The sequence below is a fragment of the Phaseolus vulgaris genome, chromosome 8, assembly GCF_051622355.1.
Source record: "Phaseolus vulgaris cultivar YP4 chromosome 8, ASM5162235v1, whole genome shotgun sequence".
Classification (NCBI taxonomy): domain Eukaryota; kingdom Viridiplantae; phylum Streptophyta; class Magnoliopsida; order Fabales; family Fabaceae; genus Phaseolus; species Phaseolus vulgaris.
Window position 1 is genome coordinate 35,498,904 of NC_143505.1, and position 22,648 is coordinate 35,521,551.

General features: G+C 36.9%; 1 protein-coding gene across 2 annotated transcripts; it reads right to left on the reverse strand.

Moving 5' to 3' along the window:
• Window positions 1-1,975: 1,975 nt before the first annotated feature.
• On the reverse strand, window positions 1,976-21,544 carry LOC137823790 (protease Do-like 9). Of its 2 annotated transcripts, none has more exons than XR_016514733.1 (9): window positions 20,665-21,330; window positions 18,885-19,084; window positions 18,605-18,785; window positions 13,917-14,108; window positions 9,016-9,238; window positions 3,413-3,514; window positions 3,261-3,311; window positions 3,079-3,183; window positions 1,976-2,467 (listed from the first exon to the last, which is right to left on the reverse strand). XR_016514733.1 is itself a non-coding variant. In XM_068629061.2 (9 exons), exons 1-9 carry the CDS (start codon window positions 21,206-21,208, stop codon window positions 2,369-2,371), a joined length of 1,707 nt encoding a protein of 568 aa, XP_068485162.1. In that variant the 5' UTR covers window positions 21,209-21,544; the 3' UTR covers window positions 1,976-2,368. The 2 variants fall into 2 exon arrangements, 1 of the variants encoding a protein (XP_068485162.1); XM_068629061.2 differs by having other exon boundaries at window positions 9,016-9,248; window positions 20,665-21,544.
• Between the last annotated feature and the right edge of the window lie 1,104 nt (window positions 21,545-22,648).

Below are 22,648 nucleotides of genomic sequence, written 5' to 3' on the forward strand. Positions count from 1 at the left end.
GGCATTGTAATTCATTGCAGTTATATCTAGAACACAAACACAAACACAAACCAGGAATGAGCACAATTCAGGGCAGAGAAAATGGACCCAAAGGAAAGCACAGTTCAGATAAAGAAAGCAAATTGAAAGAAAATCCATTTCAGACAATGCAATCAATAAGTTGAGTAAGTATTCATAAAGGAAATACCTAATGAGATGGTAGGTTGAAAGAAGAAGTGTGAAGAAAAAGTTCTTTAGTGTGGGAGAGGTTTAAGAATGCAAAGATTTCTAAATAATGAGGGTTACATGAAGAGTAAGTGAAGAAATGGCTTCTTTAATGTTGAAAGAGGGAAATGAAGCGACAGTTCTTCCTGGTCGTTGATGTGTGTGCCATGTGGACGTCTCCGATTTAATGTGGTGAGATGTCTTGTCAGGGACGCTTCGGTAGTCGTGCCTCACCAACCACCTAAGGAAAACGTATCGTCAACCACCAAACGCTAAGGAGCCTCTTCACCAAGACAAGCTTGGCTCGAGCCTGGAAAACTTGTGTACTAGACAGGAGTGTTTGGGACCTCGGTCCAAGCATTTAGGTGTGGTCGGCTCAGTTTTGGGCCCAAAGGGCGGGTCATGAGTCCAACCTAGTTTTATTGGTAAGTATAGTGAAGGGTAATTAAAGTAGAGAAAATATTCAATTTGGTTACACATTTGTTAGTTGAATATATAAGTGGTGAATTAAATATAAGTCAAAGATGTTGGGAATAAAATAGTTAGCACTCCAGAGTGATGGTGCACATGTAAAATATAATGTTTTCCTATTGTTAACACCAGAAGATAAGAGGTGCACGTGAGCAAGTGGTTGTTCGGTTATGATTAAATGCTTTCAGTTAAGATTATATTCTCATGGGTGAAAGTTATTAAAGGGATAACTATAAAAGGGGTTTGAGACCTCCAGAAAAGGTATATTGTTTGAGTACTAGAGACTGAAACTGACTATTATTTTGTATGTTTCACTGATTTAATCGTCGGAGTGTGATCAACAGGTAAAGCCCCCTATGTCCCAACGAAACGTTGTTCCAGTGCACCAAGAGGAGACAAATTAGAAGCGAAGCTTGCTCATCCAATCAACCCAAGGTCAATCGGTGAGAACAGTAACCATCTTGCCATAGTGTATGAATTTCAATTTCAAAGTTGCTTAATCAGCTAAATGAGGTCCAAATGTCTTCAACCAGTTTAGTCTCCGCAGAAAGTTGCTTAGTATGATTAGACTGAGCTAGATCTTGCAAATCCAACAATTCTATCACCTGACGAAGTTTCTCACTATGATTATGAACTTCAGTATGCAATACTTTCAACCTCAGTCATGAAATCCAACGAAGGCACCAATGAAATAGTTCAATAAATTTTAATTGAGTCCAACAACATTATAGAAACAACCTATAGGACCTATAGAAACATTATAGACGTCTAGTTACCGCACTTATGGTATCACCATCCACATGTCCCACATCATCTTAGCATTGTCAACTTGTTAGAGATTGCTTTGTGATTCAAACTTCCCTATCCAATAAATCCTTTCACCTTTTGAATCCAAGGTTAGAATAATTCCTTGAATTCAAAAGGAGGCCTTGCCTAAAAGATTCAAACGAAAAAAGATCCATATAAGTTGGAGATTTGTACCAGCAGTTATTATAGTTTCTTATTCGACAAAATGCGCAAAACCCATTCTTATCCTAGATGTTGTATTGTAGGCCTTCCTCGTCCTTCTGCACCCCATAAATTTGAAAATTCTCACTCTATTCTATTTGAATTATACAATGCAGAAATCAAAGTGTCTATTGGATTGCACAATCCAAAGAGACTTTCGGATTACAGAAGAAATGTATGAAGTGCAGAAAGAAATATCCTTGTTTACAATGTTCAATGAGATGTACATCCGTGTTGGTTGCCAAACGGCAAATAACACCCTTAATCTACAGAAAAGAATCCAAACGTTACGTTTCAAATAAAAAGGGTCATAAGCATTAACATCCTCAACGTCAAATTTTACATGTCTCTCCCATCTTAAGAAAAATTATACATATGAATATCATTTTTTCGCGAATTGATCCAAACAATCATTCTTCTGCACAACATAAATTTTGTATCAAAAAGGAATAAAAAATAGAATGATCAATTTAAGTACAGCTCAACTTGAAATGAGATAAATTTAACGAAGCGATGTATTTTGCCAGATCCTCCCCCCATCTTCTGCTTCTGTAATTTTCATCGTGAGAAGAAGCCTTTATCTCATTGATCAGTGCAGAATCTATAGTGGTAGTAAAGGTGCAATACCACTTAAAAGAATATGCAGAGGCAATTTGCGTAATTTAAATAGCATGCACCAAAACCTTTATGTGTTCAGGTCCTCAGACATTGCAGAAGGTATACAATGTGTGGTGAGGATGTCTAAGGTTGCAGCCTTTGCCGTACTGGCCTTTAACACTACTATCTGCAGAAAAGGGTAATTAGAATTTCAAAATCAGACATATGATAGCAATAAATTTATAGAACACTATAGATTTAATTTGAATAACTGGAAAAGAATAAAATTTATAATAGATATGTCCAATAAGTTAAAAACCTTATCAGAATCTTTTCATCTCTCTTCCCTCGTCTGAATAGTTTCACAAAATTTTCTTATGTGCAATGTTATGAAAGAAAACAACACACAAGATTAAAAAGCACGGTAATCTTCATATAAATTAGTACCTTCTTATTTAAAATAGTTGTGTAACTTGTTAGGATTATAAGTATGGTAACCATATGTTGGATAGTCGTATTAATCGTTGTCACCCCTTGCCTGCCTTAGTTGTGGCCTTAAATGCAACTCAAGGGTGTTTAGTTTCACATCAACTAGAGATGTGATTAAAAAAAAGTTAATAAAACTTGGGCAATCCTCATTTCACAAGTTGATTCTGAAGGGTTAAGAGTTAGATACTGAGCCCAAATTCTAAGACCATAAAAACTAACAATTTTCTTTCAGACAAAACAAGTTAGAGACATATTTCTATTTAATGAGGAACACAATGAACCAATTGGAATATGTCAATGAGGGAAAACCTGTTGGTATTCCAGATCAAACTTTAGATATTCATCATCACAGCTCTCCACCATGCTGGCCAAGTTCTTCAGGTTCTTCACAGGTTTACCATTGAAAGCAAGAACCTACACACGCAAAGAACAAAACTTAATAGACACTACAGTAATACAAAAAGGTAAAATCTACATGAAATAACTCTTACCTGAGTGTTAACTATCTCCTCATATCCAATATTGATGTCAGACACAAGAACCTAACAATATAGCCCAGTTCAAGTATTAACACCTCTCAATCTGGTGATAAAATAGTAATAAACAAACTAAAAGAATAATAGAGGTAAATCAATGCAGAAACCTGAGAAACAACAACAAGCTGTTCATCAACAGACTGTGCCATAGAATGTAGATGCTTGTTCAAAAGCTTAACCGGTGCATCAAATTCATAATCTTTACCATACTGGATATATGTAAGAAAAAAATCAGAGATTAAAATAATAATAAATCAATGATTAAAAACTAAAGTACAAGATAGTTAAAACATATACAAATTCCCACAAGAAACAGACATATCTGTTTCTCATTCTTACACAAACTATGTAAGCCAAAAATGTAATGCATCTATAACTGCTAAACAAGAATAACATCCATTATCTCTAAACAAGTTGGGGACTTGAATTGATAGTTAATGACTTTTGTTGACATTTGTACTTGGGTCACTTGTTTTCCTTCTTAAACACAAATTTAATGTAAGCAATGTCTTTCAAAATTTCTTCTCAGTTATTAAAAATCAACAGAAGGAATATTTTAATCAAGATTTCACTCTTTTTTTGCCAAAAAGGAATAATTCACAAGTCTTCTTGTGTCCAAACACCATACCAAACTGGTGTTGCAGAAAGAAAAACACACCAATTAAACTAAACTGGAGCATTGTTTTGTTTCAATAAAATGTTTCCAAAATGTTTTTGGAGGGAGACTGTTCTAACATCAACATATCTTACCAGTAAACTACCGTCTAAAATTTTGGGATTTAAGAGACCTATGGATGTGCTTTCCTCTTTTAATCCGTACCTGTCCACTTCCAGTAAACTTCCTCCAAAGGTTTTTGGGAGTCTCATTTATTTGTTCATGTCCATAGTCAAGATAAGGGTAGATACATTTTGTATACGGGCTTGCGCCCATCCCTATGTAATGCTTTGTATGTATATATGTTCCTCAGTTGTGCTAATTGAAAAACAAGGATTAAACACATGCATGCATACCATTTCTCTCTTCACGGTATCAAATTGCAAAAATAGACACCTTATTGAAACAACTCAAACCCTTTTACTTCATGGTTGCGTTTTTCAACAATTTTTGGGTGTTGTTTTAAGTTTTAACAACATGATACTTATCAATGCATGCCATCTTCTATTTTCAACAGCCAAATACCTTACTCTATTTTGTTTCCTTATTAATTTTTCCACCCTTTAACTCCTCATGTCTTTGAGTCCACCTATTTTATTCACAATCTCAGTCCTGGTCTTTATAAACTGTCAACTAGGTTTGGTGTGTCAACTTACGCTATCCTTATTATCAAAGCAGATATAAGTGTTTTCCCTTTCATCGTAATCTAATTTCAGCTTATGTCACCTTTGAGTCTTCTCCCTCCTTTGCATCAATTTCCTTCCCTTTTGAGACTTCCCAAGCCCCTATTATGACCCATCTTGTCTTTGATTCCACAAACATATCTAGTGTATCACCAGATCCACCACCGCAGCCTCCCCTCCAGGTTTATCATCACAGAAAGCATTCACGCATTCCTATTGAAACACTATTGACTCTACTGTAATGCCACCTCCTCTGATTGTGCTTCCTAAGTAAGCATGATCTTCCTATTGCCCTTCATAATGGTACACACTCCACTCATCTTCACTTTGATATATCATTGGTTGTCTCCATCCCATTACACTTTCTCTTCAATTTCTATGTCTATTCCTAAAATTGCAGGTGATTTCCATTTTGGTTGTAGATAAGCCATGCTCGATGAACTATGCGCTCTTCAGAACAATGGTACTTGGAATCTTGTTCCTTTGCCTCCTGGGAAGTCAGTTGTTGGTTTCCAGTGGGTCTTCACTATCAAGGTTGAACCTGAAGGCACAGTTGATTGGCTTAAAGCTCGTTTGATGGCAAAAGGTTATATTTGGATATTCAAGTTAGATTTTGGGGACATGTTCTCTTTGGTCACCAAGATGGCCTCTTGTCAGATTATTCTTAGCCATGATTGCTTTCAACGTTGGCCCCTCTACCAATTAGATGGTAAAAATGTCTTCCTACATGCTTATTTGCTTGAGGAAATATATATGGAGCAACCAACTAGGTTTCTTGCTAGGGGGAGTCTTCTAGCCTACTATGTCGTCATTACAAATCTCTATATGGTCTTAAACAGACTCTCATGATGACATGCTTTGGTACATTCAATGCAGAAGTCCAACAATTTAGTGAGACCCAAAGTGAAGCAAGCTATTTTTGTGTTTCACCGTCGATTGTTGGATGTATCTACCTAATAATCTACGTAGACGACATTGTTCTTACAGTTAGCGGTGAGCATGGCAACTAACAAATAAAATAGCACCTTTGTCCTCATTTTCAAACAACAGATCTTGGTAGACTTGGATACTTCGTGAGGATTGAGGTAGCACAATCCAACAATGGAATTATTATTTCCATTAGAAGTTAACATTGAATATTTTAGAGAAGATTGGGCTAATTGCCACACCCATGGTTCCTATTGCCAAATTTCTACTAATCCATAGGGACTTTCAAATCCTGAGGGATGTAAGAGACTGGTTGGATAATTGAACTACGTCACAGTCACTCATCCTAACATCTCCTTTGTGGTCAGTTGGTCTCTACATTCTCCATGTGTAGTACATTAGAATGCAGTCATTTGCAATCTAAATTCCATGAAAGCAACCCCAAGAAAAGGTTTGTTATATGGACATAATAGTCATACCCAATTTGTGGGATACTCAAATGCAGATTGGGCAGGCTCATCTACTAACTATAGATCCACTTTCGGATATTGCGGCGGGCAACAATTGCAGGTAGCAAGTGAAGTATTACGGAAGAAGAAAAGATGAGAAATCTGGTGTGAATTAGAATTATTAGGGAGCAACACTTGTAATATTTTAAATGGGCCAAGTAAGGCCCAAATAAACCTTGTCTAATTAGGGCTTAAATTAATATTGCAGCTCACTTCCTTTTGCAGCGCCACACAACACATCTCCTTGCATTGAATTTGAATAGTTAGGGTTGCAATGATTAAAATATTTGAAATGGGCCAAGTAAGGCCCAAACATATTTACTGCCTCTAAATTGTTTGATATAGGTTTTCTGAAATTAGGGTTTTACTTTTGGGTAGCAGCTCCTTCACTTTCATGCGCCGCACACAACACAAAATCCCATTTATTTTCTCATTTTCTGCCATCTTCACAGCCTCACCGGAGCGCACGCTGCAACCGCGCAAGATCATCAAACCTAGCGCCGATGCTGCCGCACAACATCACCGGCTAAAAACCTCATTCTCTCTGCCTTTTTCACTATTGTCGTTAGTCGTTAGCCTCCCGTGATGCAAAAAGTGGCTGCCATGACAAATTCACATCACCACCGCCATGTTATGGCGGTGATCAGAAAATCTGTTAGGATCCAAGAATTATAAAGAGAAGAAAAAGAAAGGTTTTTATTGAATAGAAAGAAAAGAACAAGAAATAGGAGAGCACTCTCTCCTCCAAGGGTTTCCCCTTCACAAAGAGCTAAAGCTCAATCTACAAAAATATTACACACTCCCCTCCCCCTCTCCTTCTTTCTTATTTATATCTAACTAGCAAATCAAATAACAAACTCATGACTATTCTAATTCTAACTAACTCCTCCTCCTTTATGTGTAACCTAACAATACACTCTTCCAGAAAACAACCTTGTCCTCAAGGTTGGAACAGTGGAACCTTTTCTCCGAGGCTCATCTTCAACACCATGATCTTTATCTACGCTTCCTGGAAGTATTTTGTGATATTGTCTATCTTAGGGAGGGAACCCATTGGCTACTGCATGCAAATTCAGGTTTGGAGGCTTAGGTGGTGGTGGGAATGAGTGGGGGTTTTGTATAAAAGTCTCTGCACCCAGTAAGTTGAAATTCCAAGATTCTGATGTCATTGATGTTCTAGCCACCTTCATTATCAAATCTTGATTCCACAATGATTTCTTATGCTTATGAAGTAAATCTGAATTTGAGAAAAAATGATGCTTGGTTGCATCTCCACCTTCAAATTTCTTACTGGATAGCTCTATAATTGGCCTCTCAAGAAAAAGATCATTACAGCACATAGTCTTCACTTTCTTTATTGATGCATCCCCTTCTGCCCTTATCATTTCAGTTTCTCTTGCAAATCTCACTTCATTTTTGGTTTTTTCTTCGCTGCAGAGAATGTGATTCTTCATATCTGAACCTTCTCCAACATCTTGGATCCTCTTCTCTTCATCATTAACATATTTCTCTCCTCCCTCCGAGATTTTGTCCCCTTTCTTGATGTCCCACAACAATTCTTTAATTTCTTTCAAGTCCAGAAGGCTTTCCTTCAAGAACATTGTGTCCGCTCTAACAGATTTCTTTCCTCCCTCAGACATTTTGTCCCCTTTCTTGATGTCCCACAGCATTTCTTTTAATTCTTTCAGGTCCAGCTTCAACCCAGTAATGTCTGCTCTCATTTCCGCAATCCATCTTCCTTGTTCACTGGTCAACTCCTCCAATGCAGCGGTCCTCTGTTCCATCCTCTTTGTGTATCCTAACAATCTCTCTTGTTCAGATCCGGCAGGTCGGACCAATTTGTTAGGATCCATGAATTATAAAGAGAAGAAAACGAAAGGTTTTTATTGAATAGAAAGAAAAGAACAAGAAATAGGAGAGCACTCTCTCCTCCAAGGGTTTCCCCTTCACAAAGAGCTAAAGCTCAATCTACAAAAATATTACACACTCCCCTCTCCCTCTCCTTCTTTCTTATTTATATCTAACTAGCAAATCAAATAACAAACTCATGACTATTCTAATTCTAACTAACTCCTCCTCCTCTATGTGTAACCTAACAAAATCCACCACTGCTTTCCGACATGGCGCCGCCATAATCAGTTATTAATTACACTGGTAACAACTTGACCTCCTAGAAAAACACGAAACAGAATTTGGTGGCAAGATCTACTACAGAGTGATGGATTCTACCTCTTGTTAGCTTATTTGGCTCAAAGAGTTTCTTAAAAGACTGAGGTTTGGGGAAGTTACACAAATGACTCATTTGTGAAAACAAAGTTACTCTTCATATTGCCCCAAATTTAAGGATTTCACTAGAGGACCAAACATATCAAGCTAGAATGCCATTTCATTTGAGAAGAGATTTTATCTGAAGACATTACCACTCAATTTGTTAATGCTAACAAGCTTGGTGCATATGATTTATACACTCTAGCATGAAAGGGAATGTAAGATATACTATAGATAGATTTTGTATATGGGCTTGAGTCTATCCCTGTGTAATGCTTTGTACAATATATGAATATATGGTCCTTGACTATGCTTATACTCAACGTGATTGTATTACATGAATGTATACCATTTCTCTCAACATATAACCAATTCATCAGCTATGAACTCCATAAAGTGTAAAGCCCCAAGAAGCATCATAAGTTCAAAACAAACAATTACATGAGTTAACACAAATATTCTGCTTATGGCAGTGAGATAAGAAAACATGTGAATTCAATCCATACAATAGCAAACAATTGTTAGCTTACAGCTCCCCATAAATCACAAGAAAATTAGGCAGAAAGAGAAGTGATGAGGCAGACAAAACAGAAGGGTATGGGACTCAGCAAATTTGTACAGGCAGCATATGCAAAACCAGAAAAAACAAGCACTAAAGATCTACTCACCTCAGATCGAAGATAGGGGACAGAAACAGCAGTAAAAACAAATCCAGCAATGATGTAATACGAAGGAGGCCTGCCTTTGATGTGTGCTGGAACAAGTCGCTTATGTGTTGCAAGTTTTATGTTAAATTCGAGTATCTGTGAATCCCGGAGAACCTTTACTTGAGCTCTATCCCCAGTGTACTTCTGAGAGACAAGGTAACTGAAACCAATGCGCTCCCCATGCCTGAATGGAACTACAAATTTATCCCAGAATTAGATTTTACAAACTGCTAGTACAAAAGGCTGCAGTTGATTGGTAAGGTTCAGGAGAAGCAAAGCAAAACATCAACAATGGTTTCCAGTGGTGCATTGAATTAAAAAATATGGAAAATATAGCAATTTAAATCACATTTTTAACATCATTTCTAACATAAATCATAAATCAGCAACACCTTTTTTAATATCTTTTGTATTCCATCCAATGTTTTCAAATGTCCCAAAAACCATTAGGGAGAGGGAGGTGGCAGGGTTGAGTAAATATTAAGTGTTTATAAGTGAGGTAAGTGTATCTTACCACCAAGCTATGATAATTGTTCATATGAATTGATATATCTCCAGTTAATAAAGTTAAATTATCGTGATTTATTACTATTTTATTTTATAACTTAAATACTAATGTCCTCTAGAGTAAATAACTTAAATATTAATATATTTTTTATCTTTCCATAAGATATTTACTTCTGGATTTTGTATTGATACATTTCTATCTCCATGATATATGAATATTTGATCTGGGTTGAAATCTGTTATTAATGAGAATAGTAACTGTAAGAAATACAATAGTTCAAAATATTAGTATAGGATTCAAAAAAAGCTCGAGTAACTTGACAGAGCACTCAGCTCTGTGTGTGTGTATTAAAACATCAAGTTGAGTACCCTAAGAGAAAGAAAAGTACAAGAGACTGTGCCACTTATGGCAACAGGTTACAACCAGAATTGAGAATAGAAAACAAGTTTTGCAGTCATTATGACAAAGAATATATAAAAACATAAGTCTAACACTCCCCCCATCAGTATGAACCAAGCTTGAAACATATGAACTGAATTTGAGGCCCTTTCAAAGGCTTGGTCAAGACATCAACATTGTTGATTATTTGAGCTGATGAAGTCAGTAGAAATTTTCTAATGTTGGAGATCGCACATCAACTAGAGATATGGTAAAATTATAGTATATAAGTGAATGCAAACTTCACCTTACAAGTCAATTTTATGAGGTTGATTTATGCTTAAAGTCCACTTTCTAAGATAATATAAGAGTCTATCCTAGTGAGATTTATTGGATGTAATGTGTCATCTTAGTGAGTTTATGCCTAACTCAACCTTACAAAAATGGCTTGTAAGGTAAGGCTTGCACCCTACTTATATATTATGATTTGGTCATATTCCCATTCAATGTGGGGATCTCCAACAAGTGGGTGCAAACCTTACCTTCCATGCACAGATTTTGTGATATTGAAGTAGACTTGATGTCCACTATCTAAGACTTAAAACAGCAATCTCTCCCAAAATAAAATGACAGTCATCTTTACATGCTTAGTTCTTTCATGAAACACTAGACTACACGTAACAGAAGAGCTACCTAATTGCCACAATATACCTTAATACCGACTAGCACATTTAGCTAATATGAATATTACAATGGACAATTGTACACTAACAATTCTCACCTAAACACCTGTACATTAACATACAAGCAAACAGCTGGACAGCTGTACACTAACAATTCTTACTAACAGTGTTGAATATCACCAAATGGACCCAAGGCTTCTTCTACCCGTGAGACACCATTTCTGAACAACCATTTTGTGATGCCATTCCGCGACAACCAAAGTGGCCCCCATGGACCGCCATGCAAAAACCAATTTGCCACCGCCTTATTGTGGCGGTCAATGATAAATCTAGCACCGATTTCAACCATGGTGCCACCATGGTCGATAATTGATACCACTAATATGGGCTTATTGAAATAACATTTTTTTCTTCAAAATATTTAGTTGCCTACTATGACACCGAGGGTGGGGTGTTTAATACTAAAAAAGGTTAATTCTTTGTATCAAAATACCATACAATTTTGAATGGGTAGTGGATCGAACTAAATTGGTACAAAAATTAGAACATGTACAACACACCGCACAGGCCAAAGCCATCGAAACACAAAGAATCTTTAAATTCTAACATGGCCTCAACCATGACTATGACCCAATTATGGTACAGATCTTAAGGAAAGAAAAACTGCCTCCTTTGTCAGAAGTTATTTATATTGTACGGAGATAAGAAACTCGAAAGACTATCATGCTTAATGGAGGAATTTCCCTCCAACACAGGCTTCACCACAATAGGAAAGGGGCCTCCTATGTAGTCTATGAATAGTTTGATAGTTTATAAATTTGTGCAAGTATCATACTCACTATGTTTAAATTTATGGATAGTGAACCACAACTTACCTCTTGCCTTACCTGATCAAAAATTGTTGTTATATAACATAATAAGGACTTATTTGGTAGCCAAGATATAATAAGATTATATTTCCTATTGTAATAAATTATTTGGTACATCGACAAAATTTGATTTCCTTATCCTATTGTCTCTCCGTTGGAGAATCCACATCAAATCCAGATAAGGCTAAATTATAGTATACAAGTGAGGGCAAAACTCACCTTACTAAGTTGGTTTAGTAAGGATGAGTTAAGCTTAAACTCACTTCCTAAAATCATATCAAAGTCATTCAGAGTCTATCCTAGCGAAGTTTGTGGAGCCTATTATGCACCTGCTATCGGGCCACTATTAGACCACTCACATTCCACACACCCTTAGCGTGTTAACTCAGTAGTAAACTCGGTTTTTATTAAACTCGGCAAAATTGGAGTAAACTCGGTGAACTTGATTAAACTTGAGACTCTTCTCCGAGTTGGCGAATTCAGCTAGGTTTTCGTTTTAACCCAAAACAGTGTGTTTAGGTTCACTTTTCGTTTTGGTTTCATGCTCGTTTTGGTGTTGTTGCATCTTCTCTGGAGTGCGGAGGTCGTGTGTCATCTCTGAACAAGTGCGGCGGTGGTGGCGATCAAGCAGAGCAAATCACGTGATGGTGGCGATTGTGCAGAGCAGGTCGCACGGTGGTGGTTTTTGTGCGGTCGTGTGGTTGCAGTGGTTGCGCGTTGCGGTGGTCGCGGGTGGCAGGTCAACGGTGGTGTTGTTCATCATGTAAGAGAGATGGGTAGTGATGTGCTGGAATTAGGGTTGCATTGTTCTGTGGTATGATTCAGGGAATTAGGGCTCTATTTTTTTTGTGGGCTGCACTAAATTTGGTTTTTTTTACTTAACTAAAGTGCAGATTTTTTTGTTTGTTGTACTCTGTTTTTTGTTTCCAATTGGGAAAACTTGGTGTAAATATTTTTTTCATGTGAAGTAAACTCTTACCAGTTTACGAGTTGAGTCGATGAGCTCCCACGAGTCTACGTAAACTGTCGAGTTTGACAACCTTGATCTAGTCATGTGCTCGAGATGCACATGTCTCGACATGAGAGGGGTGTGTCACATTAACTAAAGATAAGACCAATTTACAGTATATAAGTAGGGGCAATCTCACCTTACAAGCCGGTTTTGTGATGTTGAATTAGGCATAATCCAATTAAGACTATCTTATCTTATTAGTGTAGTGTATTTTTTATCGTAAAGGGAACCAAGTTAGCAGGCAGCAAGATAGGATCGTAGACTTCCTTCCAACTGTCACACCACTCCACCTCCATTACAACCACCATCCTCATCAACCTAGTCATGGTTGTTCCATTGTAGCCACCACCTTCATAGATATTGCCTCCATTATAATCATCATCTCAAACATAGCAACGATCAGCACACCACAGTTGTTATAACAACCGCCACCATTGTTGCCAAAACTAATGTCACAACTTTCACCATTGTTATCATCATTATTTTTTTGTCATCGTTGTCATCATGTATCTCTATCGTAACAACCATCACTATACAATCACAACCAACATTGTCACCACTTCCGTCATCATCATTGTAACCACAACTACCATCAACAACCACCACAACCTTCACCAATGTTATTGATGTCACTGTCCTCATCACCATCATCATCTTATTATTTTATCATTGTCACCATTGACATTTTCACCATTGTTATTGATATCACCATCATTATCGTCACCATTGCTACCATCTCATTATTATTGTCGCCAGAACCACAATTTATTATTATTGGAACATTATCATGGTGTGCACCAAACATTGGATAGGATTAATACTTATTTTGCTTTTAACATATCATGTTTTTATCCTATCATTGTACTTCACCTGCTATCTTTGTAATTTTTCCTATCTTACTATATTCTGCCCAACAACAAAAATCCTAACGCGTAACATACATGGAAAGTACCACCTTAAATCAATTAATTTAATGCTTCCTCATTTGATTAAAACATCAAAATAAATTATCACAGCCCACGCTATTTCTTGAAAATGCAGTGATGTCTGAAAAACTTGAATTCATGGTCAGCTATTTGTTTACAAGAAAAGCACGTGGCATGTGTTACAGTTATAGCATTAAAGATTGCATCTTTATAATTACAGAAATAGAGATCACATAGAGTAAATACTCAAATTGGTCTCTGAAATATGAGTGTTGGCTGTTAGTTTCTTGATTAAAATTTACATGTAAATGGGTTCTTGAAAAATTAATTTTCTTGCATATGATACACCAAATATATTACCATGCTATCATACAAACACACTGTTTCAACTCAATGCTTCTATTTTTTTTCTTATAGTTCAACAACATGCATAAATCATCTTAATGTGATCACTATTTGTTACTGAATAAAAACAAGGTAGATTACCTGTTCCATCATTGGCAATATTGACCCCATCAAAACTGAGAATTATATCAGATGGCTTCAAAACATGAGATTCTGGAGCCGTTGGTTCAATTCTTCTAATACGCACACCTTTTTTATCTGGTCCCATACCCATTGACATTCGCAAATCAGGATTTTCCATCTTCTGCCACTCAACTCCAAGGATTGGAAATCCTGACAGCCAAGTTAAAGACAACTTTATTTAAAATCATGTTATAAAAGACAAACTAGAGTAGACAAATATGTAAAAGCCATTAGTTGAGGAAAAAACTACAACATAAACAATAAAAAAACTAAGGCAACAACAGTTCAATAAATATTGTCTATAGAATTCCAGTTATTCTTTCTACTTCACTTAACCTATCTATTTATCATGTATCTCTATTATCTATTTACTCGTTTTTATCCGAGCAAATTTTGGTCTTGTCTTCCCCTTAAAAAGAATTGTGTCAGGCACAATTATAAAAGCTTTATAGAATGGAAGGCACTTTCTAAATGAAAAAAAAAACATTAACAAGTAAATGAGGAGTTTTTAGATAGATAATTTTAGTAACTTTCTTTCTTATTCTCTATCCCATACCGAGATCCAAGAATACATTTCCAAAAGTTTTAGCATAAAAACTAACTTTTAAGCTTCTTAAACCATAGGAAAGATAGAAGCATTGAGCTGAAACCGTGAGTTTCTAAGATAGCACAGGTACTTTATTTATATTGAGAAAAAGGAATTAGTACAATAAATACATTATATCTTCTAATAACAAAATTTTGATACAGAAATAAATAAAAATATTTCTAATAATACATATAAAATCTAAATACTCTTGATTATATAAAATCAATTCCTTGTATCTATAGTTATAACACTCTTCAAGTTGCAGCATATAAGTGATGTGTCCATCTTGTTGCAAATATAATCAATCATTGGTCCTCTTAGAGACTTGGTGAATTCGTTAGCCAAATCTTCACTCAAGTTGACAATCTAGTAGTGATGTCTTGAGACTAGTATTTCTCTTAACCCACTTTAATGTTTGGTCCTCTCATGAAAGACATGATCAAAGGCAATGTGTAATGCTGCTTGATTGTCACATACAAGGTGCATATAGGAACTTTCTTCAAATTTAAGCTCTTTGAGGAGTTGTTATAACCCTATGAGATCACAATGACTAATGTCATTGCCCTATACTCTGCTTTTGCACTTAATCATGCCATAACATTTTGATTCTTATTTCCCCACAATATTAAATTACCTCCAACAAGAACACAGTACCCAAAAGTGGAGCATGTATTGCTTGGTCACTGTACCGACCAGGTAGTCGGAAGTGATGACGTGGCAGTAAGCGATAATATAGGCGTGTTGAGCGGAACACCTGGTTCACGGAAGGGAAATACATCGGGAAGTCTGTCTAGTCGCCAATCGTTAAGTTGGCGTTCTCCGATCTCTAGCATATCTAACCGGCGGTCACCAGGCTTGTGTCATAGTCGCCGTATGTGAGCTTAGGCGACCAAGTGATCAGAGACCGCCGAAAGAGGGACATTGCCGAAAGATCAGGAAGGCTTGTTTAGGGCCTTCAAGGGGTACGAGTACGAAGGACGAGGTTATCAGATGGTCATTCCTTGGCCAGAGGTCGAGGCAAAGGAACAGTTTACCAGAACATGCATGATGTGCAAGTAAAGCAGATCGTGATAGCAGCAGGCGAGACCACAGAGAAGGTGTACATGGTGACACCCCGTACTCGCCGCTTAAGGGGTCGCGCTCCAAGGAAGCTGTAGTTACTCCTCGCATGGGTAACTTAGCCGAATAGCTTGAAAAGTAGAGGTGACACTCAAGTAGAAGGTGGCTCCAGATGGTGACACGTGTACAGCTGGATGCGAGCCACGTGTCCAGAGGTGTAACCGTCAGGAAAGAGAAAATGCACAGGTATATAAGGAATTCTAATGAACTTCTGAGGTACGCGCGTTTAGAACACTTCTTTACGCTTTTGAGAACACTTGAGTACGCTGAGAGAGCATTTGCACGGTTCCTTGAGTTTTAGCTTTTTTCTCTTAGTATTTGGTGATTCCGTCACTGACTTGAGCGTCGGAGCGCGATCGGCCGCAGTGGCGCCACTCTGTCTTTTTCAGGTACTTGCGGAGAATCGAGGTGTGAAGGACGGAAGCTAACGTGGTGCGAAGCTGATCGAGAGAAGATACCTTTGATGTGGCAAGACTCTTGCACTCGAGTCAACCGGCAGGATCAGTCACCCTGACAAATCAGCATCAAAATACTCAACTATTTGAGTATTTCACTTATCTTCATAAATGAAGCCTTTTCGAAGAGCTTTCTTACTATACTTCAACCAAATGGTATCGACAAGCAAAGTTTAAAAATTGACTTACTATGCTCACTGCAAAAAGCAATGTCAAGACAAGTCACAGTGAGGTTATTTAGTTTACCAACGAAGCTGCGACATCTCCCAGGATCAAAATATGGTTCTCCATGGTCAAGTACAAATTTGACACTCAGATCCATTGGTGTGCCCACAGTCTTAGCATTTATCATCTATGTTTCTTCTAGAATGTCGAGAGCATATTTTCTTTGAGATATGACCAAACTATCCTTAGATTGTGCAACTTCTCTACGAAGGAAATACTTTAAGTGTCCAAGACTTTTTGTCTAAACTTTTAAGGAAGATATTATTTAAGTTGTGCAATATTGTCCTTATCATGTGATAACAATGTTGTCCACATATACAATAAGATAGATGCATCCTCAAGGAGAATGATGATAAAACAGAGAATGATTAGCATCACTTTGTATCATTCTAAATTGTTGGATGTGTCACCAAAGATGCCCACACCATGTAGGGGTGATTGCTTATTGCCATATAGAGACATGTATACAAACATACTATATTAGACGACTTCCCCTAAGCAACAAATCCAAAAGGTTGCTCCCTGTAAACTTCATCAAGATCACCATAGAAATGCTTTTTTTATGTCAAGCTACAAAGACCAATGGTGAATAGTTGCAATGGAAAAGAGAAGTCAAATGGATGTCATTTTGGCAACCGGAGATGTACAATATTGGCCATAGATTTATTTGTATCCTTTGGCAACCAACCGACCTTTATAGCAATCAATATTACCATCAAGACTTGTTTCAAAAGTATACAACTAGCAACACCCAACAATTGATTTGCCCGCTAGGAAAGGAACCAACTCACAATACCACTACTTTGAAGGGCACACATCTCATCAATCATCACTTGTCACCACATTAGGTCAGATGAAGTTTCACCTAGAGACTTAAGAATATAAATACAAGGTAACAAGGACAAACAAGTACAATGTATGGTGGAAAGTTGATGATAACTAAGGTTTGTAAAAAGAGAAGGGTTACGGATAAAACATGTACCTTTTGGCACATGAATAGGCCAATCATTTTCAAAGGAGACTAGATCTAGAATGGATCTTGTACTAGAATTTCAATAGACCATGAACAATGTTGATATACCTGAAGAGCTACTCGAAAAGCATCCCAAGTTATGAACAAGTCATTTGGTGGTGATGAAGGAATATTGACAATGGTGAAAATATGACAACATATGTCATCATTAGAATGAATAGTTACATATGGAATAGACTCAAAAAAAGACTTTAATAGATACAAAATACCTACGAAGATCAAGAGAGAAACATTGATACCCTTTATGATAACGATTATATCCCATGAAGAGGGCATTTGAATGATCGAGGGCAGCATGCAGCCACCCAAAAATAAGCAAAGAAAGGACCCTTAAAATGTAGTCAAGCAAGACATGTTAAAGGATCGTGGTACACGCTGAACAAATGTTGTGTCATTGGTATAAAGGGCATGGGCCTCACTCCTAATTGATGCACATGTCTCATGGGGACGAAACATTAGTTTGAGATGTGAATAGTGGATTTGATAAAACTACATAGTTGAGTATCAATCTTTATCCATTGTTCTCAACTTTCCATAGGAATGTATTCAACAATGGTAGTGAGAAGGGATTTGTAGCCCAACCCACTAAACCATTACCCGATTTCAGAAGAAGTGGAATAGTTAGATCCATCCATCTTCTCAATACTAATAATATGGTTAGAAAAGATGGGAGAATTTGTTTTGGAGGTTGAGAAGTGTTGGAAGACAGATTTTTTCCTAAAAGCTGGAAAAAAAATATAACCTAAAGAGAGAGAAAAGTAGATCGGACCACCAAACGAGGATGGGTGGCTTGCATCCACAGTTGGATAAATTGTATGGTGCAATCCCAACATTGTGTTCACCGGAACAGTAAAGCATACCTAGGAGAAAGGCTAAAAAAACAAAATTGCTTCGAAGATAGTGAGTGTATCGGGCCAACATGGTTTAAAATAGGCTCTAGATACTATGTTAAACTCTAGGAAAGAGATAAACATTAAGCTGAAACTATGTTACTTTGAGACAACACATGTATTTTATCTATATTGAGATAATGGAATCGGTAAATACATAGAGGAGAATTGATATCCTTTAATAACAAAGATACGATATGGAAATAAATATAAGTGTTCCTAATAATACATATAATAATCTATATATTTTTTATTATATAGGATCAGTTCCTTAATTCTATAATTATAAAAAAAGCTTAAAAGAACTGCAAAATTACCAAGCTGCTTTCAGATACCTGTATATGCCCCATTCTTTTCATAGTCTTGGATAAAATGTTGGATAACAGGGGTGGGTATCACATATCCTATATTCTCCACATCTTCATGTTTAAGAGACTGGAATGCAATCCCAACACATTTTCCTTTATCATTGAGAGCAGGGCCACCAGAATTCCCAGAATTTATCGCAGCATCTATCTGCATAGGAATTTGGAGAGACACTTCAACTTAACAAATAAAAATAGACAAATAGGACAGATGGAAAAGTAAAAAGGGGCGTCTTAGAACTTATATTACCTGCAATCCTAGAAGTTCCGTTGAACCGTGAACATAAGAGAGTATTTCCATGCGTGAAACAACACCACTTGTCACAGAGATTGTGTCACCTCCAATTGGATATCCAACAACTGTTACAGCATCTTGCAAGGCAGGCATATCACCAAATTCCACAGGTGAAACTCCCTCCCAGAATTCATCATCACTCACCGTCAACATTGCTGAACCATCATCAAAAGGGTAACAGACATCACAAGATTAATTAATCACATGTATCTGTAAAGTAAACTAACATCTGCAAATCTCAAAAGAAAATGCCAAAGAAATAGGAATGTGGTGGAATTAAGAATACAGAAGAAACCACACAAATTTTGACACGGTGCATCATAATAAAAGAAAAATGACACCTAAGATTGCTAAAAACGAATAAAAGTGGTACTCTCACATAAAAGATCTCCCTTATTTCCCCCATGTTCCCAACCATGCATACCTCAAACATGTTTCCTTCCCTTAACATAACTCTCTAAAATCCAAATAAGGAGTAATCATCAGCATCATTTCCATGCAAGATTTTAAAAACTCGGCCAAAACATTAAGTGTTTTGGAATCCCCAAGTCTTCACAGCTGCAATCCCACCACAATTGCAGCTGCATCTGATAGAGTATTGGGCCCCCAAGACAGCAAGCCCATCAGATAGAAGAAGAAGCCCGCATGGATGAAAGACTATGTTATTTAATAGATTATTAGTATTGTCATGTCTAATTTTGGCTATAGAACTTTAGGGCCCAATGACTTGTATCAGCCCACATCATCTCCTATTTAGGTGATGAGAATCGTAAATAAAAGACAGGAGAAAAGTTTCTTAACCCTAGAGTAGAATATTCAGAGTTAACATCTTTCTTAGCAAGCACAGTAGCTGTAACCTATCATTGGTGCTTTCATTGCTCTCCACCATGCCTCCCTCACGCCAAACTAAGGACCTTGAGGACATTCTCCTCACCATCCAAGAACGTCTTTCAGCCATACAAACACAAATGGAAACCACAGAAGCCAGGCAGACCAACATAGAGGCCAGCAACGAGTTCCTTCAAACCACACTCACCTCCTTGGTAAACCAGGTTTCCTCTAATCTCCCTCCTACTTTTTCCCCACACCAGATAGGGAATAATCATCAGCATCATTTCCATGCAAGGTTTTAAAAACTCAGCCACAATATTAAGTGTTTTGGAATACCCAGAGTCTGCACTATTGCAATCCAACCAAGATTACAGCTTCATCAACCGCATATCAAGGTTTTAAAACCTTGTTAACATAACTCTCTAAAATCCAAATAAGGAATAATCATCAGCATCATTTCCATGCAAGGTTTAAAAAAGTCAGCCACAACATTAACGGATTTTGGAATCCCCAGAATCTCCAGTGCTGCAAAACGACAATTGTTGTTGCATCAACCGCATTGCATTCGTTTTCAATTTCCAGCAATATCAAGAGTCAAAAGGAAACCCTAACTGCAATTTAAAACCTTGTTTACGTGCAAATCCATATCTCCTTTCCTACAATAATCCATTAATTTCCTACACTAGGCATGCAAGTCACATTACCCCCACCCCTCCCTCTCTGTATATAGGAAAGCATGTAAGTTGTGATCACCACATACTGGTAACAAACATAGAACAAAACAAGGCACCAATTAAAAAAATAAAGAATAACACTTACACAACAAAATGTAATGTTCATAATTTCCATCCCTAACATGACAACAAAATATTAAGAAGGATGAGATAAAGTAAAATTGAAATACCGATATCGCACTCGGTCCCGATGGCGAGGACGGTTGCCAGGTATTTGGTATCAGAACCGCGTTTCTTAAGCTTGACCTGTGTGTGATGCTCAACGGAATGCGCGTTTGTGAGAACCCTCCGTCCCCCCACGAGGAACCCGCTGCTGCTCGAGCTATACTGCCTCTTCCTCTGCCACGGCAGCGAGAAATTCGGCTCTGTATGGACGCAGAAGACCTTTACCACCGCGTCCATCGACGGCACCACCTTCACCGCGCCCTCCCACTTCGGTATCAGCTCCGCCGCTGCCACACAGTCCCCGTTCGAATTAGCCAGCCGAGAGCTGCGGCGCTCCGGCGACGCCACCTTGATCTTTTTGGGGCGGCCGCGGCGAGACCTCTGGGAATCCGGGTCGTTGGGTTCAACTGCTTCGGCAGTGGTGGTGGTGGTGGTGGTGGCTGGAAGCGAAATGGCGTCGTTTAAGGAGGCGGTGCTGTAGTCTTGGGACGCGGTTTCTTCTTCAGTTGCGGGCTTGGGCTTTCGGCCACGTTTTCTCGTTTCGCCCATGTATTTCCTTGAGTGAAGGACTCACGAATAAAGAGAAACAGGGTTGTTAGGAAAACGAGTCTACGGGATTTAGTATCGCAAGGGAGAACGAAATGGAATTGCTACCTTTTTCTTTTCCTTCAAAATCGGAGAAGGCGACCCCCAAGAGTTCGTCATAAATCTGGACTGTAGTTTGAGTTGGGTCAAGTCTTTTACTTTCTGTAACCCCATCATTTTTCTATGCACCTCCAATTTTTCCAAATGTTTACTCTTTCCTTTTGTAACTACAATCAGCCTCCATTGTTGGTCTTCGTTGATTTTGAACACTGGATACAATCAAAGGTGCTGAAAGTATTCAAGTTAGATGTGTGGTAAGTATTATGGTATATTTTGCAAAGCAATTCAAATAATAATGAAGTTTATTAACTAACTTTTGTATTTCTTTAGGTTATACAATATGCTAATTTGAGATTCATTATTTTTACTAACTTGTAGTTTTAAAATATAAATATAATCTTTCAAAAAAGTATCATCTATACTTACAATGAAAAGTTATGAATTCCATTAAAATAATTTTTAAAATTTTGAATGGACCAATTTATAAGGTAATTTTAAAAGATCGTTTATAATACATGAATTTTATAATACAAGAAGGAAATTCACGTATTCTATAATGGATAATGCATAAGACATTTTCGAATCATCTAATCTAAAATATAGTTTATAGTTTGACATTTCTAGATTGATCAATAAGTATATAGTATAGTTTGACATTTCTATATTGATCAATAAGTATATAGTTTATGTCATGGTAATATGCAAATTACACTTTCAAAATTACTTGTTTGGAAGGTAATATATATATATATATATATATATATATATATATATATTGCATTCATTTGACAAAATTATAATGAATCATCAATTTTGGAGTAAAATATGATACGAAGAAAATGTATTAAAAGGTATATATGAAGTTAATGATAACATGAAATGTAGTTCTACAATAAATAAAAATATAACAAAATAAGATTGTAGTAAAACCTTCACAATGAACAAAGTAAGTAATATATTTTGTTACTTTTGAAAATGTGACAAATGACATATATTGATATCATAATATATTTATGTGAGTGTTTGATACATGGGAGACTTACTTGAATGGGTTTGTGGAAGCATCATTTAAGTTTGAATTCTTTATTGTCATGTTGATACAACAAATGGCTAAATGGAAGAAAACACATATTTGTTCTTTGGTTGTGAATGAGGCAAAAAATATGGACACTAAAAAAGGATTTATTATTTTTTGTAACTAGATTAAGAAAATATGATTATCCATTTAAATTACATGGAAAACTATAAAACAATGATGGAGAATGGATTGTGAAGTTTCTTTGTGAATATCTTAATCTTAAATTGACACCTACATTAGTAGGTCATCCATATGCTCAGATATTA